This window comes from Odontesthes bonariensis, chromosome 10, assembly GCF_027942865.1.
Source record: "Odontesthes bonariensis isolate fOdoBon6 chromosome 10, fOdoBon6.hap1, whole genome shotgun sequence".
NCBI lineage: Eukaryota > Metazoa > Chordata > Actinopteri > Atheriniformes > Atherinopsidae > Odontesthes > Odontesthes bonariensis.
In genome coordinates this window covers 17098325-17115755 of record NC_134515.1, presented here as the reverse complement: position 1 = coordinate 17115755, position 17431 = coordinate 17098325, and the positions used below count along the sequence as shown (strand labels likewise).

Sequence of the window (17431 nt, the reverse complement as noted above, 5' to 3'; positions counted from 1 at the left end):
CAGCTGAGTGATGTTATTTAGATGGCAGGATGTGGTTAGTTTACTCGTATCCACCTTGCTTTGAAATGGAGAGCTCCTGTGGCACGCTGGCAACCGATCAGTTTTATATTTTTGCAACAGGAGCTGAAAATATAGAACAGTTACATTTAGCAAAGATGGGAGTCACCCTCTTTGCCACCCGGTGGTTTGTCTTCACAGAGCAGGCAGGACTGCATTTCTCAGTCCTGAGAGAATCGTGTCTCTTTAGTTTGATGGCCTGATGATGACTCATTATCTGATCTTGTGCCTGAATAATAATTTTGTGTTTGAATCATTAACTGCGTTTTCTGTTACATGATGTATTTTCTTAAATTTGAATAACCCACAAAGTCTGACATAAGTGGCTTCATGACTTAAATATCCCAAAGGTTTGCAGATGGAGCCTCCGACATGTTTCGGAGTGTTCAAACCATCAAAAGCTTGAAATCAGTATTTTATGTATGACTGTAATTGTCTATAAACCTGGATTTCAAGTAACTAATTTTAGGAGAGCAGCGGTGAGGAATGCTTGAGAGAGAAAAAGGAACGCAGTGTGCCGCATCCTCCCCTTCTGTGCCAAGTTGAAGTTGTTATGGCAACCGGAGTCTGGTCTTATACCTGTTGCCATGGTTGAGAAAGACAAATTGATGACGTTGTTTATGAGGCAGCAGAATGTGTCTACCATTTAAAGTGCAGAGTGAAACTCCGGGTGGAATATTTACTATAAGTGGGAGGCAGAGGGACTAATTGTCTCACGTCTGGTGTGATTCCATGTTCACATAAAGGCAGAGTGTGATCCATAGGTGCAAGTGTAGTGGCTCTTGAATAGAATATAGGGACATTTATTGTAGGGATGTACAGAATGTAGTTGGTTATAAATGCAAAAGAAAAGGAATGAAATCCCACCTAATTGTCAGTCTTACCATCCTCGTCCTTCAGTTGGCACAAATTTTACATCTCCATTTGTGTAGTGGTTGCATTCCTTTCCTCGCTTCACATTTATAGGCTCTTAAATGACAGACGCACACTTCTGACGCACTTACAAGGCTACATGGGTGAAGCAGCTTTCTGTTCTGAGTGGGCTTATGAATGGGATGTTTATGCCACATGAGCATGATTCACCTTTTGGAGCTGAGCATTGTTCCAGTTGCTGCCTGGTTTGACACCTTTTTTTACGTCTCAAAAATTCCCTCTGGTCTATTATAAGAGTCTCAAAATGAACTGGGGGAACGTGCCTGTCTCAGACGTCAGAAAGCTCACTCATGCTTTGTCTTGCCAGGACTCAGCTCGGCCTGTAAGTCTAGCCTGTCACCATCAGTCTGCCGGCTTGTAATGGGCATTTCACTGTCCACATATCTCACATGTGCCGCCATCTTTCTGTTTTTACTTCTGACACTGAATCAGAATATATTCTGCCTCCTCATTAATAGCCACTGTAGATTGTTCCAGGAAAGGGTAATAAGGGCATCAGTAACCGAAACCTCCCTTCATTTCTTCATGGCCGGTCTCTAATTTCCCTTTGGAAGCAGGTCAGGGGTGAAAATGGGCTTTATTTAGCCACCTGTCTCGCTGTATCTACTTCCAGTGCCCAATATGGAAGCCGCCTCTGTGCACCTTAACCTGCAGGTTTGAGACAAGCAGATGTGTCATTTTTTTACGTGTGCAAATTTGTTACAATCGCACTTGCAATAATCATCGCATATTCAGTGCGAAGCAGTTAGTGAGCTGGTTTCTGAGGACACACTGTGCTTTTCTGTCAGCATGATGTGACCCATGGAGGGCGATATGCAATCCCTGTCTCTCCACTTCGCCTGCATTATTGATAAGTGCACTGAAATCCTTTTCGGCACATAAGGCACTCTGCTGGCGACATCTTGATGCAAAGCCTCTCGAGCACCCTCATGTCCAGGAGCTGGACCTGGCTATAATTTGCCCATTAACGAAGTGCAGAATTTGCATGAAAAAAGGCTAATTACCGCTTTGCGGTTGGCACTGCAGACTTGCTCAAAAATAATGAAAATGCTTTAAATACTTGACATACAGTTTTGTCTTGCTTTGTCTGTCTTTTTTCACACTCCTTTCTCACTCCTTCCTTTTCCCCTTCCCATCCATTTTAAACAGTGGAGGTTTATCCACCTGGCTTGAGCAAACTTTAACCATGAATCAAGACATCTTTAGCTAATTATGGCTACAAATGTATTGCCGTCAATTAGCATCATTCTTCTCCCCTGTCACATATCCAGTGCTCAGTCTGAGAGCTAGTACACTTGTCCCACGGGTACCAACCAGCGTGGTTGAGGGGGATGACATACCAGGCGTGGTAACAGATTCTTTCTCATTATGAAATGTGTGTGGCCGTGGGGAATGGCTGCGTTGTGCGGAAACACTCTGTCAGCAGATGCTGCACAACAGGTGAAATGTTGCGAGTAGGCTGTGTTGTTACTTGTACTGTGTTGTTACTCAAACTCTGTCGTTATGCTGTGTTAATAGTCCATATGATATAAGTTTGGATGCTGATTAAAGATGACATAAAAGATGACAGTTGTGCGGTTCTCAGAAACCTAAAAAAGTCAGAATGTGTCACTGATTCATGTGACTTATGTTTCCAAATATATCGCTGTTGGTTCTCTGATTGAGGAACCGGACGGCCGTTACACAACTAGCATGAAAATTAAGTTGTGTCAATTTAGACATTAACCAACTTATGCTCAAAGTAGCCTTCAAATGAAACTCTAATATCATAAGAGAAGTTGTAAACCAGATGTTTTTTTCACCACATTACTTATGTTGCTCCTTCTCCACAGCTATCCTTAACCCCAAAGCCCCAAAGGAACCAGCAAAGACCTTCAGTTTTGATTACTCCTACTGGTCGCACACCACAGTGAGTTTGAACGTATTCTTTGCTCCATTGTCTGTGATCTAAAAATATTTTTTTTAAACTTAACAGGATACGGCACATATTTCCTGTTAAAGATGTGACGACTTTCCACTTGTGTACATTTTAAAGTATCCCTTTCTTGCCTCACAGCCAGAAGATCCCTCCTTTGCATCACAGACTCGTGTGTTCAATGACATCGGCAAGGAAATGCTGGAGCATGCTTTTGAAGGTTATAACGTCTGCATCTTTGCCTATGGCCAGACTGGAGCTGGCAAATCCTACACTATGATGGGCAGGCAGGAGGAGGGACAGGAAGGAATCATTCCCTTGGTTTGTAGAAGACACCCTTCAGAATTTAAGACAAACCTCAACTACTTTAGTAATGCGGTCTCTTGTCTTGAATCGAATTGCAGCCTTAAAATTTCAGATAATTTACATTTTCACCCTTTGTTGTAATCATATAGCACAATGGCTCTGCAGATTTCCCTGCTTTATAGCTTCATTTATGAGTTCAGCTGTTTTTAACCCTTGCTAGTGCCTGTAGCTGCCACCTGACTTCCTAATTTACAGTAAATGGTTTTTATTTTGTTGTCTTTTTGTCCATGGGTCTCTTATCCCCACTTAACCTCTCCTTTACTTCTCAACATGCGCTTAATTTGGTCTAAAAATATTTTGCTCTGCTTCTCAGCTGTGTGAAGATCTATTTGAGAAAATCAATGAGGACAACAACAAAGGGGACCTCTCCTACTCAGTGGAGGTAAGTTTTTAAGAAGATTTTAAGTCTGTAATCCCTGTTGTTAAACCCTTCCTCCTGATTCTTTGATGAGCCATCCCTTGTCCTCTCCTAACGGCGCATCTGGTAATAGTCAGACGTCGAACACATATTGAGTCGGCCTTTGACGATATTGGGCTTTGCCAGTATATGTTTTGTGAAACTTCACTTCCACTTTTTCTCACATAGTCTCAAAACACAGTACGATTTCACGTAAGAACATCATGTTCTAAATGTCAAATATCTTGCTATATAACAACGTGTCTACATATTCCAAAGTTTCATTCCGATATTTCTGATACTGACCTCACGTTACTGAGTGGAGGCGTGGTTCTGAAGCACCTGAAGTGATGCTGTCCCATTGGAAACTGTTCCTAGGTCAGTTACATGGAGATCTACTGTGAGCGGGTGCGAGATTTGCTCAATCCCAAGAACAAAGGCAACCTACGAGTGCGAGAGCATCCGCTGCTGGGTCCCTACGTGGAGGATCTTTCCAAGCTAGCGGTCACCTCTTACACAGACATCGCTGACCTAATGGATGCAGGCAACAAGGCCAGGTGAGCCGAGCACAGGGATCGTGCCAAGATCTTTGGATGGGGTGACGTGGTAACCCACATTTTCAGTGTTAAAGGCTGATAAAAAGATAAGAATGTTCTGGATCCTCAGTTATGAGCATAGAATGAGTCGTTCAGCACACCAGAAGCTTCCTTTTGTTGTATTGCTTATTTGTAATAGGAATTCAGGCTTGCTTCTTTATAGAAAAAAATGTAGGTAATGAGTATGTTTGAATGAAATAAGTGTATACCACTGATTGCACATGATGTATCTGTGTTGTATGCTTCACTGAGTGTGTCATGAGAGCACCTGTGGGGAGGAGTGAACAGCTTTAATCTTTCTGTGCTGAGTCAGAGGGCTTATTTCTAGAACGTGGCGTGTAAAGCCCGTAACTCCCCTGTGGCCATTCTTCTGAGTGCGCCTTGTGCGTTTCTGTTCGGTGTCCTCACAGTATTATCCACCTCCGCTGCACGAAGTAATCCCTCAGATTCGATTCACTCTGAAAGGTGTAAAACCCAGAGATGATGGCACCCGTAACGGCCAAGGCCCTGCATGCACTCTTAACCATTGTGGACGATGCAGTAGAAGGAATAAAGATGCTCGGAAAAATGTTGCATGTCCACATTGTTTTGTGTTTCCAAACTGTAACGATCTGTGCTCACCTACAGAACTGTGGCTGCCACCAACATGAATGAGACCAGCAGCAGGTCCCATGCAGTTTTCACCATCGTCTTCACACAGAAGAAACACGACAGTGAGACAGACCTCTCCACAGAAAAGGTCAGAGCAGACCAGAAATCCAGCCATCTTATCGTTATTTAATAATGCCACATTCCCACTGTTTGACACCTAAGGCCTTGATGTCGTGTTTTTAGGAATGCGTGTTTTCACCACATTTTTTTTTTCTCCATTTAAAGCCTGTTTTTTAGTTTGTTTCTTTGATTTTATCTTAATCTCTACTATGGTTCCCTTAAGCTGTTTTCACACATGACTTGAGATTTAGGACATTACCTGGCGTCACTTTTGCACACAGAGGAAACAGTCTGTGTCAGGTGTGTTCTCATGTCTGCAAAGATTCTATTAGGTGTAGGCAAGGGGGTAGACCCCCTGGGTGGAGCACGCAGGAGGCAGGACATGACGCCTATCCCTCCACTTAGATATTTCCGTTGGCAACCTTGTGGTAAATGATTTTCTTCTTCAACATGGGTGTTATGTCCAGTTTTTAGCTAGTCTAGTGTGATACAAACGTCATCGGAACACGCGCTCTCTCTCTCTCCAGACAAGTACTCGCTCTGTTCACAAACGGGCTCGCTCAGACGTCACACGGGCTTTTTTTCGTAAGGAAGCTGGAAGGAAAGGGTCTGCAAGACGTTTGGTCCCGCTGATGTGGACTTTTGCAGTTTGACACGCAGCTTTGCAGAGTTTTGTCTCGAAAATTTCAGGGATGTCGTGAATGTGCGAGAACATCTTAACTCAGTTCTAAATGTGGAAAGGGGGGGGGGGTGCATTTTAGATTTGGCCCTTTGCACTTCCTCCAACTGTGGAGACACAAAGACTCCTGTGTTATTGTGAAGACAATAGTTATTGTATCTGACCACTCTATCAGATTTTACTGCCACACTGCAGTTCACTCGACAGTCATGCTGAAATTTACAGATGTTTTGAGGATTTGGTTTATTTATTAGCCATTTCAAAGTATTTTTGATTTTTCTTTTTTTTTTTGTTAAAAAATCTCTCTTTATGATTTAAATTACACATAAGAATCTTGCAGTTGGATTCATTTTGATTAAATCTAATCAATCAAACCTAAAATTGATTTTTGATTCAACATCCTTCTTAAAACAGTAAAAAAACTGAATGGTTCACAGTCTTGTCTGTGACCTTTGTCACAAACCAATGTACAAGCAGGTAAGCCTTGTGTGAATCATATGCCCTCTTCTAATACAAATGTATATTATTTATAAGCTTGATGCATCTAATGCGCTCACTCCCTCCCTCCCATTAGGTCAGTAAAATTAGTCTGGTAGACTTGGCAGGAAGTGAACGTGCAGATTCCACTGGAGCTAAAGGCACCAGGCTAAAGGTAAGACTTCCATCTTCAGAAACACCTGCAAACTGTATTAATAGACAGTTGGCTGATTATTATTTCGCCAACTATGGAATGATATGTTTTATTTGTACTTGTAGGAGGGAGCAAACATCAACAAATCTCTCACCACGTTAGGAAAAGTTATCTCTGCGTTGGCTGAAGTGGTGAGTATTTCATTTTTGATTTTATTTGTCTCCTCTCCCTTTTTCCTCCTTTACGGTCTGTTTCTTACCTTCTGCAACTTGACCCCGTCTTCTCAAGGACTTGGTATTTGTAGCGTTGCACGCTGTAATGTCTGCCCTCTGTTTTCTCTTCTCTTTTCCTTGTAATGCCTGCTTACACAGGATAACTGTACCAGCAAGGTAAACCCTTTGACAGCTCAAGCACTAACCTCTAATTCATCCCACGAGATGGGCTCGACAGCTTTTTGCTTTGTGCAGTGTAAAAAGATGCAGCCATTTTATCACCTGAAGGGCTGTGCTTTTAGGCACAATGCACTATTACTCTCACAATCATTACCCTCTACTCATTGTACTGTTTCATCCTAATATTGAGCAGTCAACCATCATTTTAAGAGTTAAAACAGAAAGCCTTCCATTAGTCGTACCACCCCCCCCCCCCCCCCCCCCTCGTGCCTAATATTCTTCTTTTTTCTTCTTTTTTTACTCCAGAGCAAGAAGAAGAAAAAGTCTGACTTCATCCCATACAGAGACTCTGTTCTGACCTGGCTGCTGAGGGAGAACCTCGGTATGAACATTAGTGTAACTTGATAAATATATCGTACTGGTGGAATTTATATCAACCCATTTATATAATGGAATAGGATGGAGGGGTGAAAAAAAAATGACTGGAGCTAGTGTACATTACTCTCTGCCATTTTAAGAAGAACACTGTCAGCAGACTGTAATTCAACATAACTAGACAAGGACACTCCTCCCTTCGGTTAGTGCATGCATAGAGGAGAGACATGTGCTGCGTATCTTTAGTCTTGACTGGCACATGTCGTACATAATATTTCAGTTTTTAGTTTATGCAAGTGGAACTCTTGTACCTCGTTGTGCTCTGCAGCTTGTTTAAAAAACTGCTCACCCACATTGTCACATAATTGACACCTCATCTGAACTCTTATAAGGTGGAAACTCCAGAACTGCCATGGTTGCTGCCCTCAGTCCTGCAGATATTAACTATGATGAAACCCTCAGCACTCTACGGTAAGTTTCCTGTTCGGGGCATAGATACTTACTCACAAAAATGAATACATTTAGATGCATAATTATGGAACATCCCCAATCTTTCAATCGTTTTTTTTTTTTTTTTTAGCTACGCCGACCGAGCAAAGAACATCAAATGTAATGCTGTCATTAATGAGGATCCCAACAATAAGTTGGTGCGCGAGCTGAAGGACGAAGTTGCTCGACTGAAGGAGCTGCTCCAAGCTCAGGGCCTGGGAGACATCCTGGACAGTGAGTTTTACGCCACCACGCGGCCTCTACCGTCTCTGTTGGGGCCTACCACAAGCTGGCAACATCTTCTATCTTCATTACTGTCTCATAGCTTTCAGCCATCTAAGTTTGTTTTTCATTACAGGACTTGTACCTGTACACGGTACAAAACTAAAACTTAAAAAAAAAAACTAAAAAAAAACAAACATTTGAATTATGCCTCCTTTATAAATATATGTATTTTGCAATAAATGTGCTGATTCTTATTGAACAAAAAGGTTTTTTTAAGAATATATATGTCGTGTACAAAACTGTTCATAAAACATTTGATGAAAATTTATTTAGTCACCTGTCGCTGGTTGTGATTGACAACACAGACGGTAGCTTTAAAGCTACATTGAAATGTCACACACCATTTGCTGTACACAAGAGTAATGGCTCTTGTCAATTAGAAACATATCTCCATTAATAAGTTCTAATAGCTGAAGTGATTAATAGCCCACCTACTTGCTAATGGCCGCTTAGATGATGTGTAATGACGTGGCACTTAACAAGTCAGTCTATGGCATTTATTCTCACCCTTGTCATTGTTTTCATCCAGTTTTCTAAGAAATCTCAGTAACCTTTTCCTCTCATTCTGCTGGTGCTGACTTCTGACCCTTCTCATCTTTTCCTGCCTCCCCTCAGTTGATCCTATGGGGGATGATTGCCCAGGAAGTGGAGTCAAATGTGTGTATATGTGTGCCAGTCATGCATTGTATATCACCATTTGCCCTAATTATAAATGGCTAACATTGCTTACAACCCCCATTACCCGTATATCAAAAGTGCTGCCAGCTTTGCATGTTATGCTTTGGTAAAAAAAGCAAAAGCTTAAGAGAGTAAAACTCTGAAATGCAAGGCTGATTTGGCAGGGTTAGCACGCCACTAGGTTAGCATGCTTTGCGCTTGCTCTTTAATTGTGGGGGTGAGGCAGCTTTTTTGCAGGCTCGGATCCAATTATTTTACAAACCAGTTTTAGAATTTCCCTTTTAGAAACATAATTTAGAGTAGCGTGTCCGTCTTCCCCACCCCCCATGCAAATGCATCATTTTATAACCATTTCTCATTTTCTGTCACTCACTTTCTGAAGCTTCTTTTGTTGCCAGTGGCTCCTGCTGCTTTTTATTGTGTTTTCTTTTACTAATCCTCCACTACAGGTGACAGTGCTCAAAGCTTTAGAATGCCACTTCTGAGTCCTCAAAGTGAGGCTCAGAGCAGCAGACGGAAAGGTGGATAATTTTATATTTCTAAGTAGCCGCACCAGAGGTGTGCATGTGTACAGAGTTGACTAACTTAGTGTGCTTTGATAGTTTGTGTTGAGTAGTTTGGTAGTGTGCTGTGATCTTAAACTTCCCTAACACGTCTGCCCTTTTGTCCTCTCATAACTCTTGGCAAAAATGATGGAATTGCCGCAGTTGGCAGATGTTCATTCAGTTGTTTTCTTTGGTTAAAAAAAAAAATAGATAAAAAAGAATCATAAAATCACAGATATGATCAAAAAGTATTGAATGGCTCAATCATGCGGAAGAAATGAAGGAAGTGTAAATTTGCAAACGAGTTTGCGATTGAGACTGGCAGGAAACATGGTCCCAAACAAGAAAGCTGGCAGTGGAAACCATGGAAAGTACAAGTACAAACAAAACGGGAAAGCTGTAAAAGGGGAAAGGCACAGGTCGACCAAGAAAGATGTCAAGACTCAAAGCATTAGGTCTTGAAAATAGAAAATGCGCGACAAAAGAAATCTAAAAGCGGATGGGCAGAAACAGGAGGCGGTGTTTGTGATCGAGCTTTAAAAAAAAATAAATTATTTTTTAAAAACAGCTGAAGGAAATGGGATTTACCAAGCTCACAGTGGGCTGGAGACATGATTGGATGACATTCGGTGATTAATCATCTGCATTTGACAAGGGGACGAGGTTGAGACTTTTTTTTGGTGCTGGTCAAATTAAACGTATAAAGATGACCTAAAGAAAAGAAACACATTTCCACAGTCATTGATGATATGGAGTTGATGTCCGGTAAAGGACCAGCGGAGACAGCAGGACACTTTCCTCTTTTGTCATTTTTAAGGATGCTGATGGTACATTTTGTCACAGAGCAAAGAGCATTTAAAATGTTTCTTGAAAAAAGAAAGACACATCAACTCAGTGACATGGGCTGTAAACATTCCAGATCTCAGTACCATGGGGAAAAAAATGGTCCACGACGAGGCCGCTATTCCTGCAAAGCTGATCTGTTAACTCCTACCGAGAAAGTTGGAACCTGAGTGATGAGGAGTATTTTTTTCATTAGGGAAGTCTTCCAACAATTCAAGCTGTCAGAGAGGCTAAAACAAAGTTAATTTTTTTTTAGTTTTGTTTTACAAAAATTATTCAGCTGTTGAATAGTTTTACGCCATATCTTTGTTTTTGTTTTTTTGTTTGTTTTTGTTGTTGTATAGAATAAATTAACTGAATGAACATCCTCCAAGAGTGTTGATTCTGTAATTTAACCTGGAGGTATGTGCTAATAATTTGTGAAAATGGTCTGAATTTTTTCACCCGTTTCACTTACTTGCTCTTTGCCATTTGCAGGGTAAAAGCAAACCTTTTGCTCCTGCATTGTGTTATTGTTAAGCTGAAATAGCTCTGTACTTTGGGTGTGTTTCTCAAGATTAAGAAAGCCCATATCTTCTAAAAGCCTTAACTCTCAAGTTATTTAACCTATACTTGTCTGATGGAATTGTCGGCTCTTTCGCAGCGCAGTGTGTTATCGTAGACATCCTTGGAGCCATTATGTTGACATGAGCTGCCTGACCTTTGAGTGAGGCTGCAGTGGCTTTGTTATTTTGTGTGTGTGTGTGTGTGTGTGTGTGTGTGAGTGAGTGAGTGACTCGACTCAACTATGGGCTGAACTTTGGCAGCATGTGTCTGATACTCTCCTCTGTCCTATCATTGGACCCTCATGCAGTCTCCATCTCCCTCCCATCCTGTAGTTGATAAACTGATAGCAGTTTTCACACAGCGTGTTTTCATTCATGTAACAGCTCAAGACAAAAAGACCAAAGTGACGCACTGTCATTCATTTGATTTGTACGAACTTAAAAAACTAAGAGCTCAGAGTTTATTGCGCCTATCTCCAATTCTGGCTCTCAAAAGAATCAATCCCCAGAACACTCTTAAAGAGAATTTGGGCGAATTATTATTATTATTATTATTATTATTATTATTATTATTATTATTATTATTATTATTATTATTATTATTTTTCTTCCAATTTTGCAAGATAAGGAGTCAAACTGTTAAACTTGCTGGAGTGAAAACTGCTGCTCTCAGTAGCAGACCATCATGCTGAGTGTTTGTTTGAACCCTTTGACGTACAATGTGTGTCTTACGTTGGTCTTTCCTCCCTTTTGTCTTTTCTCTTTCCCCATTTTCTCCTCTCTCCCCTCTTCCTGTTTGGTATTTGGTTCCTCCATTTTATGCGTTTATTCCCTCTATCCTATATCCTGGGTCTATCCCACCTCCCTCTGTTGTTCTCTTCTTTTTTTTTCTCTCTCTCCTATTGTTGGCTCAGACCTCAAAGACATTCAGAACAATAAGCATAGATACTTGATAGCCTCAGAGAACCAACGCCCTGGCCATTTCTCCACAGCCCCTATTGGTTCCCTGACAGCCTCTCCATCCTCTGGCGCACTGTGCAGCCAGGGGGGCCTGCAGTCAGTCACCAGCATCCAGGAGCGAATCATGTCCACACCCGGAGGAGAGGAGGCCATCGAAAGACTAAAGGTAAAGTAGATGATGTCGAATGCAGTTCTCATGTTCCTACGCCTCCAGATAGAGGAGAGGAGTCTCACAGCCATTTCCTCCACTCTTTGATGTATCTTTTGAACGCACCAGACACACACAAACTTGATTTTTTTTTTTTTTTTTTTTTTCCTTCTTCTTGCCATTCAGCCCCAGTAGAGATAACCCCCGAAAAGCCACATTCTGCCTTGTAAATCTTAACGAAAAGCCATATGCTGAACTGAAAATTCCCCATCTGCAAAACTTATGCATGATTTAGACTTGCCTAAAGGCTTGAAAAAGTTCATATTTTATGTATATTAGGTAATGACGTTCTTTTCACCTTATGGTCTGTTGAATATCGTTGCTATAATCAGAATCTCATCGACTCATATTGAATTGTTTGATTTAAACGGCATAAGAAAATGAAATGCAAGACCTATAGTAATTTCATGTGGCCTAGTGTGGCAGGTGCATGTTCTAAAAAAAAAATGTCTTCCAATCTGTGATTTGATGAATGGATGTGAAGTGAAAAATGAAAAATTCACAGCACGTTGAACGAAAAGCGCTAACACCCCAGGCGGTGTATTTGTTGAATAAACTCAGTCCGTGTCAATGTGACCGTTTCAAATGAAGACACCCCCCCCCCCCACAGAGTGTAATAAAAATTTGTTTGGCTTCTCAGTCCACATGTGGGCTCTGAACTTTATGCTCTCGGTGCACACTCTCCGTCTGTAGATAACGTAGCTCACAGGACTGCAACAACCAGCCATCAGGAGCTGCAGTTTCCATAGCAACCATGGTGCTCAGTCTGTCTGTCATCCCAATGACGTCAAGCACCGACGCAAATACGGATGAAATGAGACCAAAATAGATTTGAGTTTTATTGGCGATATTCTCATTTTAAATTTGTTGTTGCTATTTTTGGTGACAGACAAAAAGCATTACGCTAAAGGTTAATAACCTTTATAGTTCTTATACATCCGTGGCTCTGTTGACCCTTTTTTTTTTTTTTTTTTTTTTTTTTTTTTAATTAGTATATTCTGCTTCATTAAATATTTACAGTTCAGTCTGTCATTAAATAGATCAGTACTCAGAGCAAGGAACCGCTCCCTGCTTTTCAAAGATCAGATGTAGATGCCGTTTTCTGTGCTTACGGGAGCATAAAGTAGAATTATAAAAGCTGTCGAATGAGGGCTGCATACATCATTGTGTTACTCCGTCCCTCCTTTTCGAGAGTTGAACCCTGACTTCTTTGTCTTGTCCATGAGAAAAGAGTATCTTAACTTGAATAAGAAGACTAATTTGTCTCCCATATGTAATCCTGGCACTAAACTGAATTGGTGGCCTCCAAACACTGCTAATAGCTACAATTGCATTGCACTACGTGTGCTTTCCTCACTTTTTGCCTCGTGTGTTCAGGAATCAGAAAAGATCATCGCTGAGCTCAATGAAACCTGGGAGGAGAAGCTGCGGAAGACAGAAGCAATCCGCATGGAGAGGTCAGTATCATCAGACAGTCCTGCTCGTTTACATCTGCATCTCTCGAGGGAGGGAGGGAGGGAGTAGGGAGGAGCAATGTGTGTCCTACATGTGCATCCACCCTGTCAGTCTTAATTGGGATTTATGGTCTGTCTGAACTGCATGTCAGATGGTCTGATAGCCCTGGAAACACCCCCCCCCCCGGCCCACACACACCTTTATGACGTCAAAGCTGGAGTCTCTGTCACCCATTGTCTGTTACTTTCCAGAACAGACAATCGGACATTTACAGCCAACTCATGCTGTGATTGGCCAGCTGTGTGGATGTGAGAGGCATTGTGCTTCTCTTTCTACTTCTCTTTCGCTCCCATCTCTTGCTTAGCTGTTTGTGGTGCTTTTTATCGCATCCAGCTAAATACAATACTCTTGATGTCTCCTCAGAGAGATCATTTGAAAATGAACACTGTTGGCCCCCGTTTGCAAGTGATGCCTCTCCCTCCTCTCTTGGCCGTCTTTTTTTTTTCTCTCTTCCTGTTGTTCAAAACCGCTACTAACGCTTTAATTTGCAACGTTTTCGGAGAGCAGGTCTTTAGCCTTCAGAAAACCCTTCGTCAGCGTCTTTTCCCTCCTCTGTGCCATCTTCTCTCTCTTCACCTATCTGCCTCCTCGGCACCAATTCTGTCCATTTCCCTTGCCTTCTTAGTCGTAACACACTGCTGCACAGACACCCCTGTCACACCCTTTCTCCCCCTTTATCCACTCATCTGTGGCTGCAGAAATCAGCCATGTGTTACTTTCTGTCCACCGAGTCAAAGCACCGATCACTTGCTCTAATGTTACGCACCATTAGTTTTCAGCCTCTTCCGCTTTTGTTTTCAGAAAAATGAAGGTGTGAATAAATGTGCCACTGTTATAGAGTGCAAGAAAATACATGGAACATGCAGAGTAAAGACCTGTTTGAATACAAAGTGCCATTGCTGAGTCTGCGTGTGTTTTGCCTCCGTCACAGGGAGGCTCTGCTTGCAGAGATGGGCGTGGCAATCCGTGAAGATGGCGGCACGTTGGGCGTGTTCTCTCCCAAAAAGGTAGGGCAGATTGGATGGGAAAGAATGAAACGTAAACTTTGAGACCGATGGCAGGGTGACTGTGTCAAAATTTTTCCATGGGCGTTGATACTCGGTCCTCCATCATTTCATGTTATTTTTATCCCATGAGAACCACCACCCCCCTCTGAACTGTCACGGTTTTTTTTTCCTCACAATCCACTTTATCTTCCTGTCTTTCCACTTTTTTTATTTATTTTCTTCACATGCTCAGCTTAGCCACGATGGGCCCTTCGATGAGCAGTATGATTGTATTTCTGCCACGAAGGTTTGTTTAATTGAATAAACAGACAGAGCACCTTTTCTGCACCAGAACTAGCCCCAAAGCTGGCTGTTTAGTTGAGCCTTTTCCCGTAGTTTTATTTGAATGTAATGCTTTGTAAGTTAGATCAAACTTAACCTGTAGCTTCTCACATCCCTCTGTGCTATCATTAGCAAATTAGATTACAGGTAGTAATACTTTCCCTTTCCTAATGATACTTTCCAACAATTTAAAGACCAACAGATGTGCTTCTTGGCAGAGTCACAATAATGACTGTGTATTTTTAATCACTGACAAATGAGCTCTCTGCTCAATGTTTTAACCCACTTCAGTCTTCTGCTTCTGTGTCATGTTTTTCCCCCTTTCTTCAATTCCGTTTTCCTTCCATTGATTTGTTTTTTTCCTTTTCTTTTTTCTTCTGTCACTCGCTTTTCAATGAGAAGCCTTGTGATCTCTATACAGACTTTAATGGGGTATTTTCCCCAAAAAAGGTTGGTGGTTTGGAGGAGTAGCTTTTAGGATTGTTTGTTGTCTTTTCAGACCCTAGAGCTGTCATGACTGTTCCTGTGCGTACGTTTGTGTACTGTGTCACTGATGGAGGGGCATCTGTATTTGAAATATATGAAACTGGACTCATTTTTACTGTCTGTCCTTGTGTTGATAAGTTTTCCACATCGCTAGATATAAATGAAAGAAATGTCATTGTGCTGAAGTATCTGTCGCTCATGTTCATCTGCAGACTCCACACTTGGTCAACCTGAATGAGGATCCTCTGATGTCAGAGTGCCTGCTCTACTACATCAAAGACGGGATTACAAGGTAACCAAAATCTAAATGATGACACTGAAATGCTGCAGTTAATCTGGAAAAAATGTTGTATTTAGTTATCTCTTTTTATGTCAGGCAAGGGGAACTTTGAGAATCACTGATGCAAAATTTTGTTAGTGATTGGAATTTTATTTATTTATTTTGGCAGTCTCGAGTTACTTTTCTCCTTTCTTTGTCCTTTTGCTCCCTTCTGGAGACTATTCACGTTGAGTATTTTGTTACATTTGCGCCCCAGGGGGCCAATAAGTGATGAAAGAGCTGATTGTGCCGTCCAATAGGTGTCGGTTTAAAGGTTCCATTTAGCTTCTGCTGCTGACCTTTTCGCTGGAATGGTTGACAATGTAACGATAAAGCAATACGCGGTCTCAAATGGCCTCTGTGACTGTTTCAGGGTGGGTCAGGCTGATGCTGAAAGAAGGCAGGACATTGTTCTAAGTGGAGCTCACATCAAGGAGGAACACTGCGTCTTCCGCAGCGAAAGAAACGCCAACGGAGATGGTGAGACTCAACTGTACCAGTTTGCTTGCTGTGTTTGATTTAAAGTAAAGGGGGGGGGAAAAATCTGTTTAGATTACTGACAGATACTCCTAAATGAAAGCAGCCACAGCTGTTTATTAAGAAATATCGAGTAATAATTTACTCAGTTAATGAAATGAGCTCATATATTTAGATTTTTCTGTTGCTAATGGAGACATACCTGTCAGTAATCGCTTCGTACAGTAAAAAATATATTTGGCAATTTGTATTTACATTTGAATGACCGTGAGCTTATTAAACTGAACGATGATTGGTTGGTTGTTTTGTTTTTGCCGAAGTTATTGTCTTGCTGGTGCCATGTGAGGGATCAGAAACCTACGTGAACGGCAAGCGTGTGGAGGATGCGATCCAGCTTCGTTCAGGTGCATATCTCCCTTTTGAGTAGGATGAAAATAACAACCGTGTATATATAGATGAGTGATATTTGTTTAATCTCTGGAAGCTTTTTGGATCAAATCTCTCTCGTAATATCTATGATAAGGCCCTTCTCTGGACTTTGTAGATACTAGTTGAACGGCATGTCCCGTGCTCTCACACTTTTTCCTGCCACACATGTGCCCTGCCTTTGTTTAGGCAACCGTATCATTATGGGAAAGAACCACGTGTTCCGGTTCAACCACCCAGAGCAGGCCAGAGCCGAGAGGGAGAAGACGCCATCTGCCGAAACCCCCGTGGAGCCCGTGGACTGGACGTTCGCTCAGAGAGAGCTGCTGGAGAAACAGGGCATCGACATGAAGCAGGAAATGGAGAAAAGGTATTCAAGCTGTCCTGCTTGCTTTGCTTTCAGGAATTTCTAAGAGTCTGTCTTTGGCAGTTGTACATGTTCAAATACGGATTGTAAAGTATTTTTTGTTATTGTTAAATGAGTTTCAGAATTGATATATTTTACTCACTTGTGTAGGCTTACTGAGATGGAAATCCTATACAAAAAGGAGAAGGAAGAGGCAGACCAGCTCCTGGAGCAACAGCGACTGGTGAGTTGAAATAAACTGGAACATAATGAGGCCCACTTTATGCATTCAATTGGTTTTCTCTTGGCATTATTTTAGCTGTTTGAGACAGGTTAGTGCAGAGTGGGTTTCAGAGGAGTCAAGTTATGATTGAGACTTTTTGCATAGCCTGCTACTTTCCTCTATTTTGTGTGTGATTTGGAGGGAAATGTTCTTCCACATATTATAAGTTAAAGCATGAATGATTATGGTTCAATTACAATTGGAAAGCTTGAATTAGTTTTTTGGATGATAGTTTAATTTGGTCCATTTAAATCTGGTACTAATTCTCACTCTAAGCGCCGACACTTGAGATTTGTGTGAATCACACTTTTACTCCTAGCGCATGTCTGTTCCTCTTGCATGGAAGTTTCTCTGGTTTTGAGACGGATGAGCTTTTACCTGCCTTCATCTTGAGTTTTAACAGATCTTTTTTTTTTTTTTTCCTGTAGCAACTTGATTAAGTGAAAGTTAGATTTGAAAGCTTTCCCCTCTCCAAATCCCCGTTTCCCCTTCCTTGTGTCTTCTGTAGTGGATCTGAATCTTGCAAAAGAGCAGCTTTCAGCTAAATTTGACATCAAGAAATTTGAAACTGGTTCAGTATTGGCCACCTTTGGAACGCAGACGCCCTGCTGTTGTGAAAGAAAAAGACAAAATGCTGCTTTTTGCA

The 17431-nt window shown here is 41.6% G+C and overlaps 1 protein-coding gene across 16 annotated transcripts in view; it reads left to right on the top strand.

Annotated features, from left to right (window-relative positions):
- kif1b (kinesin family member 1B) overlaps nucleotides 1-17431 on the top strand; it is a 55693-nt gene that overhangs the window by 12476 nt on the left and 25786 nt on the right. For 4 of the 16 annotated variants that reach the window (XM_075476520.1, XM_075476532.1, XM_075476519.1 and 1 more), the window contains exons 3-23: nucleotides 2823-2899; nucleotides 3047-3226; nucleotides 3585-3653; nucleotides 4047-4225; nucleotides 4892-5003; nucleotides 6229-6306; nucleotides 6411-6476; nucleotides 6657-6674; nucleotides 6984-7059; nucleotides 7445-7523; nucleotides 7633-7775; nucleotides 8442-8483; nucleotides 8954-9025; nucleotides 11352-11563; nucleotides 12983-13062; nucleotides 14052-14127; nucleotides 15147-15226; nucleotides 15627-15733; nucleotides 16051-16134; nucleotides 16346-16526; nucleotides 16674-16746. In XM_075476520.1, coding sequence (XP_075332635.1) covers nucleotides 2823-2899; nucleotides 3047-3226; nucleotides 3585-3653; nucleotides 4047-4225; nucleotides 4892-5003; nucleotides 6229-6306; nucleotides 6411-6476; nucleotides 6657-6674; nucleotides 6984-7059; nucleotides 7445-7523; nucleotides 7633-7775; nucleotides 8442-8483; nucleotides 8954-9025; nucleotides 11352-11563; nucleotides 12983-13062; nucleotides 14052-14127; nucleotides 15147-15226; nucleotides 15627-15733; nucleotides 16051-16134; nucleotides 16346-16526; nucleotides 16674-16746 — 2084 coding nt within the window. The remainder of the gene's footprint in view (nucleotides 1-2822; nucleotides 2900-3046; nucleotides 3227-3584; nucleotides 3654-4046; nucleotides 4226-4891; nucleotides 5004-6228; nucleotides 6307-6410; nucleotides 6477-6656; nucleotides 6675-6983; nucleotides 7060-7444; nucleotides 7524-7632; nucleotides 7776-8441; nucleotides 8484-8953; nucleotides 9026-11351; nucleotides 11564-12982; nucleotides 13063-14051; nucleotides 14128-15146; nucleotides 15227-15626; nucleotides 15734-16050; nucleotides 16135-16345; nucleotides 16527-16673; nucleotides 16747-17431) is intronic. The other 12 variants (XM_075476523.1, XM_075476526.1, XM_075476527.1 and 9 more) reach the window with 9 other exon arrangements.